Here is a 21,668-nt window from a genome sequence, read left to right as displayed (position 1 = left end):
TTAATGCTTTTTAATCAGTTTATACATGTATGACCTTATATAATTAGTGGATGTAATCTTATTAAAAAGTCCACCATCTGCTCCTTAGTGATTCCAGCCTTATGAACTATTATAACTAGTTTAGGGAGGAGACTGATTTATAACATTTTCATAGAATTAAGGACATATGCAACGTACCTTACCTACTGATAATTTTTCAAGATATTCTTAATTTAAGATTATAGTGCCATCAGATGTTCATAGACAAAAAATCAGCATGCATTACCAGGGGTTTTAAAAAGATATCAATTGATGAAAATTCTTGCATAATTCAAAGAAAAATATATGAAAATTACTAAACATATATTCTAGATGTTTTGTTTATCCAAACTTGTTTAAGAAGAAGTGTACAACAGAATATATAGACATTAAAATGCAGCACACAGTTCCTTTAAGTATTGGAACTCTTCAACTCCAGGGAAAAAGACAATAAAGTTCAAACTATGTTGCGTATGTCCTTCTGACAGACGGTGATATACTTGCATCACACCAAACTGTGAATCATAGGTTCGTACGATGCACATATTGCATCACAACCATTGTTAGCTATGGAAAAATAGTTCATTTTACAACGTTCAAAAGATGCAAACAGTTCTTGTTTTAGCAACAAAAACAACAAAATTAAATCTGTTCATACACTTGACTTCAACATTTGATATTCAATTTCATACTAAGGCATGCAAATGTGAAAGGATGCATTTTCAAACTTAGGACTGTATCATCGCAGTTCTTGTTTTCTGAATATCTTTATTCAGTAAGCACACCGTTTTTTTTTTATAATTTTGTGTGATTGACTGATTGATTGTATGTTGTTTTACGTCCCATTCAAGAATTTTTCACTCATATAGAGACGTCACCATAGACCGGTGAAGGGTTTCAAATTTTGACCTTTACTCAGGATGGGCTCACAGCAGGGGATCGAGGTTTTACACTGGAATATAATAGTATATAGAAAAATTTCGAGAATAGCATAATTATTTATTAATATGAAAGCATCGTCGGGTAGTGCAAAATTCAAGTTTATTCAAATCATGCCGCCGGGGGGATAGGGGATCAACGTTTTACAAGGGAATTTATATGAAAAATCTTTTTAAAATCCTCTTCTTAAGAACAGTAAAGTCATGGTCATAATTAGGACCCAGTCCCACCGTATTTTGGTAAGATTTTTTCATATAAATTTGATCTCGTATTGTGGCCCAACACTACCCTAGAGGCCATGATTCAAACAAACATGAATCTTCACCACCCGAGGATGCTTATATATACTCCAGCTAATCATGGCCTTGCTGATCATGAGAGAAAGTTTTTTTTAAGATGCTTTCTTATATCTTTGACACACTATTGTAGAATAGAATAGAATAGAATATTTATTCAACCAATTTGGGCCCACAGTGGAGCATAAAGATGAACAATATCCGAAATCATAGTCATAAAACACAATAAACAGAACAAAACAAACAATTGTATATTGAACAGAGAGTTAGCTGTCAACTTTTATGATGCATAAAATGTATACAAATAGTATATGTACAATGACTGTATGTACTGTACGACAGTCTCTTTCTATCAAACCAGATTTAAACAAACTCAGAATCTTCATTTGACATAATCCATGTAAACAGGTCCACATTATTAAGCAGTATTAAATTTGGAAAAGTTTTGAAGATTTTGTTTAAAAACTCTCCTCTAGAATCATTATACAATGAACATTCTAGCAAAAAATGTATTTCATCCTCAGTTGGACTTGAAGTACAGTAACGACAGACTCTTTCACTCCTGGGAAGAATTTCATTTTTACCACATTTATTAAGTATCCTTTCATATCTACCCGTCTCTACCCTTAAGCAATGATTACTTATTCTGAATTTTGTGAGAATAACCCGATTGTCCCGGTTTTTCATATTCAAGTATTTTTCAAAATTGAATGACCTTTTATACTTAAAATATGTACTTAATTTACCAAATCCTTCTAAGTAATTGGTACGGATATCTTTCCAAGAGTTTAAAAAATTATTATGTAATTGCTTTTTAATGTACAATTTAAATTTGTTTTCACTTAATTTTTTTGCAAAGGGACAAATCAATATGTAGTTTTTCACTGTAGAATAATATACTGGAGTACCAATCACTGTTGATGGTGTTTGACTTGCACTCATTGAAAGCTGCCTCCAGTAAATTAGATGATGTATGTTCTAGTCCATACCAGTACATGAAAATTTGCTTTAACATATCTATATATAATGGATACCTTCCCAGTTCAGAATAGATTCCTACGTTTATATAAGTTTTAGATACCCCCATAATATATTTACAGAATTTCATATTGAGTTTTTCAACTTCCCAGTCTTTTAATATATCAAAAAGAGGGACATTTTTTTCTTTTTGGAGTAACATTAATAATGCTCCAGTTCTCACAGCCATACAAAGCTATAGGTTTAATACAGTGATCAAATATAATTATGTAAAAATGTTTTTATAGAGGGATTAGCATTTTTTATATCTCTATAAAATTTGAAGTAGCCTTTAAGCTTTTTTGATACAATTGTTTTTTTGTTTTTTGTTGTTGTTGTTGTTGTTTTTTTTTTTTTTGTTTTTTTGTTTTTTTTTGGCTTCAATAAACTTTCTTTTGTTTTCAAGAGTTATCCCCAGATATTTATATTGTTTTACACATTCTATAATATCATTACCCAGATGGAATGCTTCATTTAGTAATTTACCCGAGTTGTTAAAAATTATTACTTTTGTTTTTCTAATGTTTACTTCTAGACACCACTCACTACAGTAATCATGGAGGAGATTGAGTTTATGTTGAAGATCTGATTTCGTATTGGATATTTGCATACAGAAGACATGAAATCTTTTCTTTATCTAGAGTAACAGGGACAGAATTATCATCCAAAATACTTGGGAGGTCATTTATAAAGAGTTTAAATAAACTTGGGCTAAGGACTCAACCCTACTACTTTAAAGCCCAAATGAAACTTTCAAAATTTATATCGTGGCCCCACGCTAACGACAACTATATAACGGGTATATTTAGAGGGATATGTCTTTTGTACTACACTGTACTATATTTTTAAAATCTTAGTGCGTTTTAGTCAACTCATGGTAAAAAAAAAAAGACACTTAAAATTTCTAAAGAATGTAATAAACGAAAATATCGAGTTTTGAGTTTATATCGTTGTGTGTATGTAAAACTGTAGGTTACCACATGTATACTGGTATGAATATATATTGTGTTTAAAAGCAAAGGTGTTTTCCTCCATTGACAAACACAGAATTAGAACAGTCATTTACGAGTTCAGAAATCAATAATTTTCTCTCCTGGTACCTGAGTGCGAATTCTCTAGCCTACATGTAGAGGATTCACTTTTAATAGATGTTAAAAATTACATTTGTGTACAAATATACCGAAGTACCCGACTATGAGCGAATTATTAACATATCTACATGTATATGATACAGGCCCGTAAGAAGCAAAATAAAGGTCATATGACGTTTTTGAGAGGGCATAACTTAAATTTGCATAGTTTTCTAATGTATAGTTTATACTTGCAAAATTATTGAGAGAAAATGCTGTAAATTAACTTTGTTTTATAGTAAAGTGTATAAACTTGCAAAATTTTTGGAGGTACCCCCCCCCCCCTTCCTACAGTCCTAGCTGTGATATCAAATAAAATAAACTTGAGTTATGTATGTTGTAGCTAGGTAAAGTTTTTTTTTTTTTTTAACTTTTATGGATGGGTATTTTCCCCATGAAAAGCAATGCTGAATTACAACGGTGGTTTCTTATCGCATATATGGTGCTGGGGACGATAGATCACCGCGACTTAAAATGATATTTGAATGTTTCACAATTAAATGGTCTGGAGTAAATTAAGGTATATGAATTGTATGATATAGTGCATACCCATTTTAAGGTACAATTTTCTCTCGAAGACATATTTTAATTCTATAGTTTTTTCACACTAGCGGATCCAGAATAAGGCTTGCAACCTACTTTTATCCTCCCCAAAAATTGATAATAAAGGGGAAAAAAGAAATAGTACATGTAATATTAAAGGAAGAAAGACAAAGTAATAATGAAGGAGAAAAAAGAAATAGTAATAATAAAGAGAAAAAAGAAATAGTAATTTAATAAAGGGAAAAAAGATATAGTAAAAGCCTGTTCCTCATACTCACCTCAAAAGTTTTTCAAAGCGTCGTTTGGAGTTTTGTTTCTTTCATTACCCCCCCCCCTTTTCTTGCTTTTTGGAAATGCATTTGCGTTTTCTGCATATACTATTTTATGGTTATACCCTCCCCCTTTTTCTAAATTCGTGGATCCATGCCTAGTGTATCCATTGCGTATATGATTCATACAAGGGTAGGCATCGCTTTATTTACAAAATCAAACGATTATTTCATACTTGTTGACTAAGCCCGCGTTGTTTCAAATACGCTGTTATACATGTGAGGAAAAATCCCCCCTTGATAAAGTCGAGATCATTTCCCGTGGTAAGGTACTACTTAACAGATACAACCGTCCGAGCTTGTCGCATGCCAGGCGGTGCCTAACAATTTCTATGGTTGGTAGCACTTGGCGACTTGACAAGTTGTTCATTTCGGCAGGGCAGACCGGGGAAATAAAATCAAATATCGCATTATTTTAGGTAAGTTAACTACAACGATTGTAAAATTATTTGTCTGCAGATATTTTTAATATCAAGTTAATGAGTTCCTTATTTTTTTAAATATATGTACATTGTGGAGTGTGTGGAGCCCAAAAAATCACATGTTGGTAATATTTTTATGACTCTTTTATTGCCCATCTCTGTCAACTGATAAAGGCACGTTAATACAATATTGTCTTATTATTCTTTCGTGAACATTTTTGTCATAAAAAGTGTGTAATATAAATAGGATATCATTGTTTCTATTATTTTTATTGTCACAAAAAAGCAAGCATTACTGCACTAGTGCATACCATTTTTTTAACGCCCTGATAATCGATGGATTAGCTAAAAAATTAACGCTTTAATCGGATAGGATTACTGAAATTTGTCACCATCGGTAGGTAGGCTAACGATTATAACCTGTATACAGAGATTTATTGATTACTCTTTTGTCTACAGTTGACAATAGAACAAAAGCCGAGAACAATCCCAGTAGGTAAATCATTTCTTACACTAAATAAATGATCATCTACTATACCAAATTGTCACACATCTACTATACCAAATTGTCACAAAAGAAATTGGCGCATATGCCTTTTTAAGCCCTGTTTTCTAATAAGAAGTTCATTAGATTTAAATAATATAATTAGGATTTTTTTCAAGAGGGGTCAGGTATTTTTCGACACCTATTGAAACCGACTTTTTAAAATTCCGAGATATTTATCTAAAAATTCGAACAGTCTATTTAACACAAAATTATCCCTAATTGCCATATACCTGTGTTAGAAATCTTCAATAACCCAAATCAAAACAAGAGCGAATTCCACCGGTATCATTTATATTTTTCTATGAAAGTATTTTTACAACGTGCTCTCGTGTCGTATGATCTGTAAGTTTTAAATTCTTTAATCCTATTTTGAAATTGATCTTTTGTACAACAAATATTTAACGAACAAGTTTCGTCAATCTATTATATATACTGATAAACTTTGCGTCCCGTAGGCAGCGGTCTTTGAGAAGTTTACGACCTTTGTTGTCCACCTTGCGTTTAACACTGTAAAGTTAAAATCCTATTTAAATACTGCCAATGAATCACCAACTAATTTGTAGGTTGTATAAACAATGTGAAGTGACTTGCTTCGAATTTTTATCAAGGAAGCCGATCTCAGTCTATATTGTTGGTCATTGTAGTGAACAGAAGAAGACACGCACCCTTTCACCCACGAACATTTGTAAACATTTGGTTTTATTCATGAGCGTTGACCGCATACCGTGCTGTCTAATTTCATAAAGAATATACAGATATGTGGATCAATTTTTCCAAAGAAAAAATGTTTGATTTCTAATGTAGTTGGATTTACGAAAGCAGTGAAAGAAAGTGTACAAATTATAGGAGAAATATGTACGTATATGGAAGTTTTACATTTTTTTGAAAGGTAAAAATACGAGCAGACTTCTCAATTGTGTAAATGAACCACTTATTCAAATAGTCACTAAATCTGAGTAGCAATCTTCTTGACGATCCCAGGTTTTTAGTGGGAGGGGATTATAAATTACTTTCAGTTAGGTAAAAAACGATTTGGACATTTTATATTAGGTAATAAAAACACGAGTTAATCTTTATTCAAAGCTTTGTTAATCCTCTTCGAAAATCTATTAACTCAGGGCTTAACCAAATCAAAAATATTATAAGTATATATTCATATTGTTTCATCGACGTCTTATGTGTTCCATGAACATAATACTCAATTAATTGTTAAAGGTCAATCGGTGATTTTCGACTGTTATATTTCAGCAAAAAAATGTCTGGAAAAAAGCAAAACGGCGGTCCAGTTCCGCATAAACCACCCACTAAACAACACGAGATTCGTGAAACAGACATCAACCAAAATGACCGGATCGCAGTTATGGAGATAATTAAATACTTCAAACAAGAAAGACATCAAATCATGGCGATGCTGAAGGAAAGTAGAGAACATTTTGAAACTCTGGAAATGAACAAACGTGCGATTCATTCAGAGATGGATGCAGTTCGCCAGGATATCAACAAACATCTAGATACATTGGAAGCCAAGCTTCGTAGAAATCTAGATGAAATTCATAAAGAGGCTGCGAAAGAATGTCAGTATCGAATCGCAGAGTTAGAGGCCCGCCAAAGTGCAATTCAGGAGTACCAGCGGAGGCTAGAAAACGTCATCAAGTTCTGGTCTCGAAGACGAGATTCCGATCTAAGTGCCATACACGCTTTTTATGAAAAGATAATTCAACATAGATTAGACACGACCAACAAGTGCTACGAGTATGAATTTCAGATCAATGATAAACTGGATAATTTGAAATCACTGATTAAGCAGTTTGGAAGCGTTCGATTAAATTGTTACGTCAACTCTTTTGACGATTCCGGTGTACGCGACATCCAGAGTTCTCAATTCGACCAAAGTTTGGAAGACTGTACCGCGGTGGTGTCGAATTCCTTTTCTATATGTGAGGACCATAGTTCTAATATTGGAGGATGTACATACCTCTACAACGGACTTCTGATGATCGGAAATCGGCTAACAAATTCCTTACAACAGGTAAATTTCACGTTATTCTGGGGTTACCAATATTAAAGCCAGTGTCCGACCAATATCGGAAAAAGATCTAATTCTTTGACCTTAGTTTTACTAACCCCCCCCCCCCTTGTTCTGCATTTAATAGAATGTCAATTCCTATTTCAAAGCTGAGGAGAATGAAAAAAGAGACAATCTTACATAATATTCCCATGAATTATTGATTGAAGTAATGCGCTACTTTAAAAATTTCCTCCAAAAAAAATGGGATTCATACATGTACTGGAAATCACTTAAATTGCTGATATCACTATTTTTGGTTTATATATATTTTTTCAGATAATTTATAAAAGGTTTAGAAATCATAAGATAATAATAATTAAAATATTTTTGGTACATTTTGAAGAAATGCGAAATTAAAACTGATATTCGAGGAACGTTTCGTCAGACCTTAAAGTTGAAATAAAACAGATCATCCTTCTGAAATTTCAAAAATGTTTCTTTAAAATAAGACGATGAAATATGGAACTATTTTCTTGGCAGTACGATCCAAGTGGTACTTTGACTGCGGAGATGCCGTTACAAGGAAAGCCATGGGACGTGTGCCTCGTCAATCCCTTCACAGTGGGCGTGTCCCTTCCCTACAACAAACCATGGAACATGTCTTACGTATCTACAATAGCCATTGTCGACACAATTCATATGAAAACAGGTAAAACATGGGATTGTCCATTACCGCATCTTGTTTACAAAAGATAAAAACAGTTTTTACCGTACGCGTAGAAGTAATTAAAGTTTTAAAGTTGTTTTTATTGTCACAGAGGTACATGTATACTCTTACAAAATAAATGACAAGTTCTTTTATATTTCAAGTAAATCGAAATGATATCTGCAGTTTGTGTACAGCTGTTAATTGTCTCTTCTCGAACTCCATTACTGTATTCTAAAACAGTCAAACTTTTTTTTGAACGAACTACACCGAACACTGAGTTAGATTGCGAATAAATACATGGATATAATAACATTTAGATTTTTATTTTCTATTTCAGTCAAAGAAATCTCAGTACACTCGAAGATCCACGGCCTGGCCTATGGGGAGGAGAAATTCTATGTGGCCTGTGTCACGGAAGTCAAAATACTCAACTTGAGGGGAGAATCTGTTCACGTGGTCAGGGTGCCTAACGCCTGCATCCGACAGGTCTGTACAAGTAAAGGCAGGCTACTCTTCTCCGACTGGAATCACAATTCAGTACAGGTAGGAATCAGAACTTAGCAACAGGAGTTACGTGGAATGAACTTATTAAAACTAGCTATGGCTTGATACCAATGCTTTTACTATTTACAATTCCACCATTATTGATAAGGTCAATAGTCAAAAAAATTAATTGATAGCATTGGAATTCAACATGAAAAATCATAATATTTTTTTTCCTTATAATTTTGAATAGGGACTCCATTTGTAGATAAATAAAGTTACCATTGTTTAAAAGACTTTTTACTACCTGAATAAAGGATGTTAATATTTTGTTACAGTGCTTTGGACGAGATGGCATAGAAATGTTCAACTACAGTCACCCCCTAATGAAAGGACCAGTAGGAATCTCCGTTGACTATGAAGACAATATCTACGTCACTAGCTTCATCTCCAACAATGTTCATCAGCTGACCCCAGATGGACAACTGAACCGAATACTGCTTAATAAGGACGACGGCATCAAGGAGCCCAGGGCCATCTGTCTTCAGAAGTACACCAACAGATTTGTACTGTGTGACAGTGCTGGAGTTAAACTATGTCAACTACAACCAACTTCAACATAGCAGACACTGCTGGAGTTAAACTATGCCGGCTTCAAAATAGCAGACGGTGTTCTGTATGACAGTGCTGAATTAAACTATGCCAACTATGACCAAATTCAACAAAGCAGTTGATATTTTATGAGACAGTCCTGAAGTTAAACTATGCCGACTTCAAAATAGCAGACGGTGTTCTGTATGGAGTTAAACTATATGCCTACTTGACCAACTTCCACATAGCAGATGATATTTCAATATCATGTTCAAAAATTTAAGTGATTATTAATTTGATCTCAGGGAAAAGCATATTGTGAGAAGAATTGTTCTTTCGGCATTGTCTTAATGTCCATAAATATGTTTTTTTTCATGCCTCAGCAATTTTTTTTCCGTAATATGTTCAGAGGTACAAGAGGATGCGTTTTCCACTGTCAGGAGGAGCGTGCAGAAATCATTTTCTCACTCAATTACTCTTGATTTCTACATGGTTTTATGTTGGGATTGTGCAATTAAATGAGATTGTTAAAGCATTACGATTTTATTTGTGTCTTCTCGTGTTCACATTTCAATATCACGAGACCAAAAAGAAAGGTGTGCTTTAAGATATTATACAACTAATCGTTCTTTCAGAGGCGGACATGGTGAAATGCTGATCCTAGACCCGGTCCGGATAACAGCCGGGGTCAGGTCATCGCATTTATAATTATGTCGGCTGACCTATATTCTCGTAAGGATAACCCTGCCCCCTCCCCCTGACTTGCATGGGGTTTATCCAGTGTTTTGTTTAATCGACATTTTTGGACAAATACCGTTCAAAAATTCAAGATGGAAATGAAATAATATAAATTGTTCATATTCACTCTGCGCCTGGAAAATGTGATATTTTTGAACCGCTGATCTATTACGGTCCCTTGTCCCTCTGATAAGAAAAATAACTCTGACTGGGATAAATGACTTTTAAATGTCAAGTGAAAAGGAAAATAATTAAAAATGATATTTCCCTTAAGTCATGTTTTCTGTGGAAATAAAATCAAGAGGCTTATTGATTTGGTACACCAAAGTCACCGTCTTATGGACAGATGAATCTGAAATGAGATCGTTTATTGTGGCCCCAAGCTGATCAGAAGCTATAATATGGTCAGTCTGCAGTATATACATGTATATCGATTTTCGATATCTATCCTCGTTCTCTTCATGATTCGTCTTTTTTCTTCCAAGAATAAAATCTGGATAGGTTTTTAGCTCACCTGAGCTGAAAGCTTAAGTGAGCTTTTCTGATCACCCGTCGTCCGTCTGTAAACTTTTCACATTTTCAACTTCTTCTCAAGAACCACTGGGCTAATTTTAACCAAAGTTGCTTCAAAGCATCCTTGGGTGAAGGGGAAGCTTAATTATTAAAATGAAGGGCCAAGCCCAATTACAAGGGGAGATTATCAAAAACAGGCAAAAATAGGGTGGGGTCATTAAAAAATCTTCTCAACAATCACTGAGCCAGAAAAGCTGAAACTTATGTGGAAGCATTCTGAGGTAGTGTAGATTCTAAATTGTAAAAATCATGACCCCCGGGGGTAGGGCGGGGCCACAATAGGGAATCCAAGTTTTATATTGAAATGTATAGAAATCTTTAAAAATCTTCTTCTAAAAAAACTGCTGGGCCAGAAAAGCTGAAACTTATGTGGAAGCAACCTTGGGTAGTGTAGATTTTTATTTTTAAAAATCATGACCCCCGGGCATAGGGTGTGCCCACAATAGAGAAACTAAGTTTTACATTGAAATATATAGAAAAAAAATCTTTCAAAGTCTTCTTCTCAAGAACCACTGGGCCAGAAAAGCTGAAACTTATGTGGATGCATCCTGGGGTAGTGTAGATTCTAAACTATTAAAATCATGATCCCTTGGGGTAGGGTGAGGCCACAATAGGGAAACTAATTTTTACATTGAAATATATACGAAAAATCTTTAAGGATCTCGCTTTTAAGAACCACTGGACCAGAAATACTGAAATTTAAGTGGAATCATATTGGAGTAGTGTAGATTACAAATTGTTAAAATCATGACCCCTTGGGATAGGATGGGGCCACAATAGGTTTTAAATTGGAGAAAGTCTGGTGAAGAACAGCAGGGCCAAAGTTACTCAGGTGAGCATTGTGTTCCATGGGCGTCTTGTTTAAGCATAGCCTGGAGGAGGGAGACATATTTTGCCAAATACATACTTGTTCTTGTAGATTTTTTCTTCCTCAGATGTTAAAATAATTTTTTGGAAAAAACTTAACATGTACATTAATTTGTAAAACTATTGAGTTTTATCTAGGCCTGATCACAGTTTGGCGAAAACTAATACTTTACCGCAGATTTTTACACTTATTTTTTCATTTTGTAATACCCAACCTCCCCTTTCATTGGTCATATTTATAATAAAATTTTACATCCTGAGGATTTGAAATATAATCGTATTCTTGTTTCATTATCAACGTATTTGTTTATTTATCATTATGATTATATAAGAATTCGAAAGTTTTCTCATCAAAGTTTCTTGTCCACAGGCTAGTATTTGGACCAACGTTAAAGGGGCCTGGACACAGATTTGAAGTTAATATTTTCTCAAATTTACTGTATAATATCATGACTTATATTTTGCTATAGCATTTCACACGGAAATATAATAAAAAGGTGTTTAGAAACTTCTTTTATCTGGAAATTATTGAGGCTACGAATTTCGGGACGCGTTTGATTGACACTTCCTTGCATTTTCACAAAGTAAACTTCATCCTTACTTACAAAATTAGTAGAAATTTTGTTGTGTATTAATGAAAAATATTAAAACTATAATCAAGAAAATTCAGAGTACAAATGTGAGAAAGCAAAACCAACTCACCAGTTTTGTCAGTCCGTGCTCAGTGATGTGTGCAGAGTTTAACAAATTGAACACACCCGGTGAAACCTACACATTAACAAAAACAGAGCTCGTGCCCTGTTTACAAAAACTATGGTGTCCGGATAGGGCCATTTGCAAAAGCTCAACAGCGCATTCAGAAAAACACGCCATCGCCCTAACACAACACAACACAATTATACAAAACACGTCATCGCGCTTATACACAACACGCTGTCGCGCTAACACGCTTTCAAACAACACGCTGTTGCGCTAACACAACTTTACACAACACGCCGTTGCGCTGTCACACAACACGCCGTCGTGCTAAAGCAACTATACACAACACGCTGTTGCTCTGCCACACAACTCGCTAACACAAATTTCTGATAGGGCGACGGCGTGTTGTTTGTTAGCGCGATGGCGTGTTTTTCTGAACGCGCTGTTGAGCTTCTGCAAATGGCCCTATCCGGACACCATATTGACGTGATGTAAAGGAGAATGTCGTTGTCATTGAATTCTAAGAATATTCATGAAGTTCAATGCAACTGTGTCCAGGCCCCTTTAACTTCAGTCTTGTTCATATAGCGAGAAAATAAATATATACAGAAAGGTTGCTGTACATTTTCACAATTATTTCCAATCGGAAAACCGGATCTTCAACAAAATAAATCTGTAGTTCATGTAATCAATGGAACTTGAGGCAAGTTTGATTGCAATTAATTACAGGATTCAAGAAAATAAGTTGAAAATATGGACGAAAATATTGAAAGCAGATGGAGAGACCGTTATAAGACATACATGTACATTTTTGTACAAAGTTCGACCAGAGAAGTTCTAGCAAAAATGGATCGATTCCGGCTTTCCTAGAGGTTACATATTTGTAAAAAAAAAAACAAAAAAAAAACAGATAAATAATATTTTTTATGAATAAAAAAACCTAAAGATACATTTATTTTTAACAAAAACCATACACTACATGTAAACTAATACGCTTGGTATCAGAAAAAAACACAGTGTAACAGTCTTTTAAACAACACAGCGTCTTTTACCTCTACGTATATACGAGGGTTGTCCACAAAGTTCAAAGACAAATGCTATAATTTTCTTTGTAATGACCATACTGCCAAACGTGTACAATATTTTTATATAGAACATGATTAAGTAAATATATAAAACTTAAAAAGAACACACAAAACTTATTTAAAAGTTTATGGCATTTTAACCCTGGGGGCACTCGGAGCTCCTCGGTAGCTCGTACCTCGCACACTAACTGTATGGAGCGTAGCGGGGTCAGCCGAGGATTGCCGATGGCCCTGGGGGGCGTGCACGTGCACACTATCTGCAACCTTTAAAGACCGCAAAATATTAAGTTCAAACGATGACTTGGATTTTTGGTCCATACAATAAATATATCTAGGACCATTCAGTTTGACAACAAGAGGCCCAAGGGCCTTAACGGTCACCTGAGTACAATACAACAATTTAGAGGATCCATAAACTGATAAATGAAGCTTTGTTGCCCAAAACCAAGAAAAATAGTATGATTAGCATCAACAAAATAATTGGTCTAGTATCTATCTGTCCCCCATTTATCACTATTACCATGCAGACTATTAACAAAATGTCTATTTTTTAACCCCATATTATTACTTCTCACATTGGCCTCTCTTGGCCTTTGAAGAACATTTAAAAAGATAAGTTATTTTTGTCTCATTTTTATTCATCTATTATTTCCAAGTCTACCTGATCATTAAAGCTATGATAGTACATTTTGCATTATACAATAAATATTCTTGCATAATTCTTGTATTCTATTAACCTTTCAAATACATTGTTTCCAGTGATTAATTATCAAAGGTGAATGGTAAAGGGGAATTAATTCTGGTTAAAAAACCTTTGCATATTAAAACTTTTACTCTGTTTGCCTCGAATATGCCCAGAAGCATAGAAGATTTTCAAAGATATGCATTTTCACTATATTATTAAATATATAAAGCCCCACCCTTACACCAGAACATCTGACCTAAGGGCCATGAACTCACAATTCTGGAAGAAGCACCCTTGCTCATCATTACTATACACTTGTTTCTTTGCTTTATAACCAGTAGTAGAAAAAAATATTTTGAAAGAAATTATGCATTTTCACTATATAATCAATAGAGTCCCCCCCCCCCCCCACAAGAACCCCTGACCCAGGGGCCATGAATTTCACAATTTTGGAAGAGGCATTATTCCTTATTATATCTATGCACTTCCTTTATTTGAAAAATATCCAAGAGCAGAGAAGAATATTTTGAAAGAATTTATGCATTTTCCCTATATAATCAATAAGAGCCCCACCCTAAGACCAGAACCCTTGACCCAGGGGTCATGAAATTCACTATTTCTGAGGAGGCAGCCATGCTCATCATAACTATGAACTTAGTTTATTTAATATCCAGGAGATTGATTGATTGGATGTATGTTGTTTCACTCATATAGAGAAGTCATCATATACCGCTGAAGGGCTTCAAATTTTGACCTTTACTCGGCAATCAGGGCCATTAAGCAGTGAGGGATCTTTATCGTGCCAAGGTCAGCCGCGACACGGGGCCTCGGTTTTTAAGGTCTAATCCGAAGGACCCGAAACTTTCACTTCAAAGTGCCGAGCGCATGGCGAAGGAACAGTTGCTACCCATTTTTTATCGACTTAGGTCAGTCGCGGCCGAGATTCGAACTCACGACCTCCCGATCACGAAGCGAGCCCTCTTCCGACTGAGCTACCCTGAACGGTATATCCAGGAAAGAGAAGAAGATTTTCAAAGAATAAATGCATTTTCACTATATATATTTCAATAGAGCCCCACCCTAACACCAGAACCCCTGACCCAGGGGCCATGAAGTTCACAATTTTGAGAGAGGCAACCATGCTCGTCATAACTATGCACTAAGTTAGTTTATTTAATACTCAGGAGCAAAGTAGAAAATTTTCAAAGAATTAATGCAATTTTACTATGTAATCAATAGAGCCCCGCCCTAACACCTGAACCCCTGACTCCGGGGCCATAAAATTCACAATTTCTAAAAAGGCAACCATGCTCACCATTACTTTGTTCTTAGTTTATTTAATACTCATGAGCAGAGAAGAAGATTTTCAAAGAATTAATACATTTTCACTATATAATCAATAGAGCCCCGCCCTAACACCAAAACCCCTGACCCAGGGGCCATGAAATTCACAATTTTGGAAGAGGCAAACATGCTCATCATAACTTTGCACTAAGTTTGTTTATTTAATACCCAGGAGCAGAGAAGAAGATTTTCAAAGAATTAATGCATTTTCACTACATAATCAATAGAGCTTCGCCCTAACACCAGAACCCCTGACCCTGGGGCTATGAAATTCACAATTTCTGGAAAGGCAGCCATCTAACTATAACTATGTTCTTAGTTTGTTTATTCAATACCTAGGAGCAGAGATTTTCAATGGATTAATGTATTTTCACTATTCCATAGAGCCCTGTCCTAACACCAGAACCCCTGACCGTGGGGCCATGAAATTCATAATTTTGGAAGAGGCACTCTTCCTCATCATAACTATGTACTTAGTTACTTTATTTAATACCCAGGAGCAGAGAGGAAGATTTTTTAAGAAATAAAGCACTTTCACTACATGATCTATATAGCCCCACCCTAGCACCAGAACCCCTGACCCTGGGGTCAAAAGGTGGGGGTCTATTGAATACTAGAATATAGTGGAAAACTGGAAATGCATTTTTTTAATTTTGAAATTGTTCTTCTCTGTACCTGTATATTAATAAATTTTAACAGAAATACTAATTGCGTGGTTATGATGAGCAAGGATGTCTTTTCAGAAAGTTTGAAATTCATAACCCCGGGGTCAGGGAGTTTGGTGTTAGGGTGAGGCTTTTCTAAATATATATATAGTAGAAATGCATTTTTTTTTTAAATTCTTTTTCTTAGCCCATTGTTTTTAAGGAAACATACTAAGTGCATGAGCAAGGGCCAAATTGTGAATATTTTGACCGCTGGGCCAGGAGCTCTGGTATTAGGATGGGGCTATAATGAATATATAGTAAAAATCCATTATTTCTTTGAAAATCCTCTATGCTCCTTGGACATCTAGGAGGCAAATAGAGTATATAAAATTGTAATGTTTGTTTGTTTGTTTATTGTTTAACGTCCCTCTGTAATAAAATAGTCATTATATGAATGTGTGTACTATTAATCCATATACTGTATGTGGGAATGTGTTGAATTATAATTCAGAAAAAAATAGTGAAATTCAATAAAATCAACAAAAACTAATGGACTAACACATTCAATAAAAAATAGGGCCAATGCACCATGGGCGAACAAGTTTTAGAGCAAACGAACTCCGGGCAAACGAGAATTAGGGCGAACAGCATCAAGGGTAACCACGCTTTAGGGCAAATAAACATACATTCATACTAGATGATAACCCTAGTATTTCAGTAGAAGTTTGGCATATTTTTTTTTTTTTTTTTTTTGGAAAAGGAAAACAAAATTATCAGAGGAAATAGTTATAAAGAATACTGAATTTGAATGCTTTTCTTATAGATCCAGACACAAAGAATAAAATACTCCAAATGATTTTCGAAGATGATAAAGATGGTGAATGGGAAACTCCCCCTACCTCATGTACCAGTCCAATAGACAACAATAATAACACGGAGGATCCAAAGGTACACGTCATGCATGAACTTAAGTTTGGACGATGGTGAAAGATTTTAAACTGTTATAATTCAAAAATATAGACATTTTTCTCAGCCCTTTAACTGAGTCTGAATGCGATTCATCTGAATATGAATTCCCATCTTCATGTGATGCATCCACAAAATGCTTTAATACATCATCTGAATGTTCTCTATCATCAATAACTTTAACTTTTGGGGTATCAAACATGACACAAGTAGCTTTAAAGAATTTTTTGTCATATACTGACTTTCATTTTGTCATATGTCAAAAATTAGGGGACCTTATGGGCAAAAAGAGTAGAAAAAAGAAAAAAATGAAGAAAGCTAAATTTTAGTTTTACTTTTACAGGTTCATATATGGACTGAGAGTGAGGAACGATTTCTCATCTCTCAGAGAACCAATTTTGATGAGGAAATTAATTAAACAAAAAATCATGATTATCTATGGGGTCAAATACAAAAAAACCTTATCCGAGTCTGGAATTAAGGTATCTAAGCAGCAAATCGCAAACAAATGGAAAAACTTGAAAAAAAGAAGTACAGAGAGACAATGGATGCCAACAAAAAAACGGGAAAACAAAAAAACTCTTGGAAATATGCAGATGATTTTAACAATCTCCTTGGATACAGAGCTTCTTCCCAGGCTACATGTACATTTGACAGTGGAAAAAACAAACGGGAGAAAAGTTGTTACGTGTGATGAAGTTCAAAATCCAGAGAACAAAGATACCAACACAGAAAAGAAAGCAGATTCTTGTAATATGAAAGAAAAAGATGATAAAACAAAAAACGATCAGAGGCCCCTGCCAAAAAAAAAGATCGTCTGAAAGTTTAACATCAATGTTTGGGAAACTTGAATCAATGAACAAGGAAATGAGGAATCAAATGGAAAGACATCAAAGAGAAAAAATGAGAAGATTTGATCGGCTTCTTGATCTTTTTGAAAGTTCCATCGACAAAAAAAAATTCTGAAGAAAAAGACTCTCCAGAAAACAAGTGATACGAGTTACCGATGATATCAAACAGATTGAAACAGTCATGTGAAACTTGATTCTTTACTTGAGTCTTGAATCTCATTTATAAGTAATTCTAGTTCAGTATGAGAATTTTTGTAAATTGTTCCAAAGAAATGGATTTTATGTTTTATGCTTATGTCATTGTCTCCACTTTCACTAATATTATCCTTACTTTTTTTATTTGTCAATTATTCTGAACTTTAAACATTCAACTTTTTAATCAAAAAGACCTAAAAATTCATGTTTGATCAGTCAAAGAAATAGGTTTTAGGGGCATTACCATTATTACCATTGTGTCAGCAATCAAGCTCAGAAAAGCACAACTCTGACAGAATAACAGAAACCTAAATGCGTAACAATTTGTACAATGAGATAGGTTTTGTAACTAGTCATCTTTTATTTACTTTTGTTTAAGAAAAAAAATTATATTTCATGTAATTTATTACATGTACCATGAACCTCTATTTCTTATGATGCAATTTATTTAAAGAAGTTAAACAATTTTGGATATAAGTTTGGGAAAAAAATCAAATCTAAAACTTATTGAAATTTGATTATGAAGAAAGTGGTGTTAGAAAACAGTTTAGTCACATCATGCAGTCTCTAGGGTAGACCTGGACAAGTTGCTGACGCCTCTGTACTCCATCTTGACCATCAGCATACACATTTGGAAATTGTTAGGATGGTTGTCACCGTTGTAGTTATCTGGCAGGAAATCTTCGATGCAATCTTCATGCAGAGGTTGTGAAGTATACAACCAGAGACAATTGTTTTGACAATTTCGTTTGGACTACATGTATGAATTGTAATTTCTTGTAAGCGACGAAAACGCTGCTTAAGGTGACCCATGGCCCTTTCAACAACTTGTCGTGCTGAAGAGTGCACTCTGTTAAATCTTCTCTGTTGTATGCATGGTGAAATGGCCATTGTCTTTGAATGGCGTTATCAGTCATCGTTTCAAGGGATATGCACCATCGGCAAGAAATACCTGTTTGCATCAAAATAACCTCCTGTAATAGCATTTGTGAAAGAGTGGAATTTCGCAACACACGCGCATCATGCGTAGATCCTGGCCAACCAGGATATACATCTCTTAGCATCAAATCTGCATCAACCACTACCTATAGTAATGTAAAAATATTGGCTCTAACAATATAAACTCTATCCATCATAAATTAAGATAACATCTTGAAATGCTTATACATAAAATAATACTTTTAATTTTAATATTTCACCTGTATTTGAATGGAAGGGAAATGCTTCCTATTAATGTAATCAGAATCTCCTCCAATACACGAAGACAAACGTATATGTGTTCCATCGAGTGCACCGATGACATCTGGAAGACCACTTTTCAGTTGAAAATCTTGAGCTATTTTTAGTTGTTCCCGGACATCTGGCTACCTGATTATCTTAAATAATAAAAGTTTAAAGAATAATATATGTTTGTGAAAGTCTTGTCTAAACCTAATTTGAGATTTGAAATTTCCATATTAATTACTGTAGTTAACTTAAATGAATATTACATTTGATAGGTTGTCATGAATTGCACTGTTCACCCTTTTCAGAACTACATATACATTTGATTGGCCAATTCCAAAGTAATGACCTATTTCCCTCATTGTTTCTTTATTGGCAATATAACACAGAAAAATAAGAAGTTGTTTGGATGGCTGTATTTTAGCACTGCCTCCCCCGTGGTGTGATGTTAGTTGCCCCCCGACAACAGTTAATAACTCTTCAAACATCTCTTTACTGATGCGAAAATGGTAGCGGAAAATTTCTGTTGTAAACAGCGGAATTACGTTCTCTGCGTACCCTACCATGCGGGGTGAAACCATTTTAAATTTATGAAAAACCGAATGCCCTAGGGCGAGAATTTTAAATCCTATATATCATATTTCCCCCTAAAATAGGATGTTGCGTTTCTTTTGCGTTTCAGTATATATTTTCTAAACATAAATCGTTCGGAAAAACGAGGAAGCTAGATCTAGATATCTCGGTTTTATTTTTGATTTATAAATCTGAACTTTTTCATTATAAAGTTTTCTTAATATCCACAATTTGATTTGTGACATTATTAAAAAAATGTTTTGTGTATTTTAATTTCAGATTTAGCCCTTACGAAGACAATGAACGACGTTGTACTTACGCAGGCCTGTGATAGAAAGTTTTTTTTATATATCTACTTAAAGGAAAAGAGAATGCGTAAATAAACATTTTAAGACCCCCAAGATTGACCGAATTAATATTTGGACGAGATAGTTTTGGGTTTTGAAGAAACTTTCCCACTTTTCAGTTTGGATGACCCTTTCCAGGTTTAGAGGATTTCTAGATATGGAAGTCAAGAAAGATAATCGTAAATTGCTCTAACAAGGCGGTAATTCTTGACATTTAGACAAACCCTAAGAAAATAAATAAAACACATGGTTTTAAACTTTTTTGTTCAAAAGATTTTTATAGAACGTAACTTTTTGTAAACTTAATTCACATTTAGGAATAATGCTGCATATACAACAATTCTACCATGCACAAACTCGACTTCAAAGCTTAGAATAAATTCTAAGTGGGATTAAAGTCTGTCACTTTGAGGTAGCAATATCAATAGTTTACCTTATTGTATGCACTTACAGATGGATTTCTGTCAGCTTGGCACTCTTATGCATGCCTATCGCTATCTGTCAGTTCCTCCCCTGGTGCTCGCCTGTCGGTTCCGATCGTCTTCGAATGACTCAGATCCCTGACATCCTCCAGTTGGTGGATCAGCAGCGGTGGCCAATCCATTACTCGATGGATCCCGAATTCCAGCACAGATCGCCTCGGCGGTGTTATATCCAGCAGGATGACATCTCTGCTGCTTCTCCCAGTCGTCTTATCGCTGTCTTCCATGCTCTTCCTGATACTCCTAATCGTGGGAGCAGCTTCCACACCGATTGCGCTTGAAACCCTCTGCAGCCGATCTATATCGGAAACAGCCAAACGCTCCATCCTCTATTCTTGCAGTCTGCCATGAGGTCTGCATATTTAAGGCTCTTCTTCTCATGTGCCTCCTCACAATTTTCTTCCCATGGCACGGTCAGCTCTATTGCGACCAACGTCTTCGAATGTTGAGACACTAATACTGCGTCTGGTCGTAGGTCGGTTTCCACGATGTTAGGGAAATGCTAACGTCCGGTCTAGATCCACTCTGAGCTCCCAGTCAAGCAGAAAATTTGATAAAATACGGCAGCGTTTCAGTTTTTGGTTACTGGCATGAAATTTTTTGGTACTTGGGATCTAAGAGTCTTCATCACTAAATCGTCCAGTTCTGATATGCGTGGTGAGTTATGATGATAAATAGCATTCATTTTCCTTCCCTTTTCTCCATGTTCTCCATGTTTTATACCTTCCATTATGCTTTTAAAGTGTATAAATATAACGTTTTTCGGCACATTAATGAAAATCGAACAGCTAAGCAAAATATTTATCAACATTTTCTAGTATTTTTTTTTTTTTTTTTTTTTTTGTTATATAATTGTAATTGATAATATTTTAAAGGTGTGATATATTCCTCCATAAACGGTCGCATTTTGTTACATGCTCTAATAAATGTTTTGTCTTTTTTCCCCGAGATGAAAATATTAAGTTTGTTCATGGTAAATGTGTGGGGAATACCTTCAAACTTTTTATCTTACTTATGAAGTTTTTTGGTCAAAAAACTTTTTTGAGGAAAAAAAAAATAAAAGCACGTGTTTCTCTTTTGTTCGTTTGAAATTTGTTTTGCGGTGTGCCAAAACGCTGTTTTCTGATTGGGCATGATGTATATTTATAGCAACTTTCAGTTATCGTTCTTGACTTCCATATATGGAAATCGTCCAGACCTGCTGAAAGCTACGTAAGTGTTTAATACGATAAAAGCTTTATCAACAACTCATTCATATACATGTATAAATTATATATCCATACCCTGATACCTTTTAGTGGTACCCTAGGTACCATTTAGTGTTAACCGTAAATCTCGGAAAGGACGTCAAAAAAAACAA

At 34.8% G+C, this 21,668-nt stretch overlaps 1 protein-coding gene and 1 pseudogene across 1 annotated transcript; one reads left to right on the top strand and one right to left on the bottom strand.

The window, feature by feature from the left end:
* Positions 1-6,433: 6,433 nt before the first annotated feature.
* On the top strand, positions 6,434-9,270 carry LOC133206009 (uncharacterized). Its single transcript, XM_061341915.1, has 4 exons — positions 6,434-7,270; positions 7,790-7,958; positions 8,296-8,501; positions 8,780-9,270. Exons 1-4 carry the CDS (start codon positions 6,497-6,499, stop codon positions 9,062-9,064), a joined length of 1,434 nt encoding a protein of 477 aa, XP_061197899.1. The 5' UTR covers positions 6,434-6,496; the 3' UTR covers positions 9,065-9,270.
* An 8,963-nt stretch (positions 9,271-18,233) lies between these two features.
* LOC133204884 (uncharacterized) lies at positions 18,234-19,487 on the bottom strand (annotated as a pseudogene).
* Positions 19,488-21,668: the final 2,181 nt, after the last annotated feature.

This window comes from Saccostrea echinata, unplaced genomic scaffold (genome assembly GCF_033153115.1).
Source record: "Saccostrea echinata isolate AGI-Se365-2 ecotype Australia unplaced genomic scaffold, CSIRO_AGI_Sech_v1 ptg000054l, whole genome shotgun sequence".
In the NCBI taxonomy this organism is placed as follows: Eukaryota; Metazoa; Mollusca; class Bivalvia; order Ostreida; family Ostreidae; genus Saccostrea; species Saccostrea echinata.
This window is presented reverse-complemented; position numbering and strand designations above follow the sequence as displayed.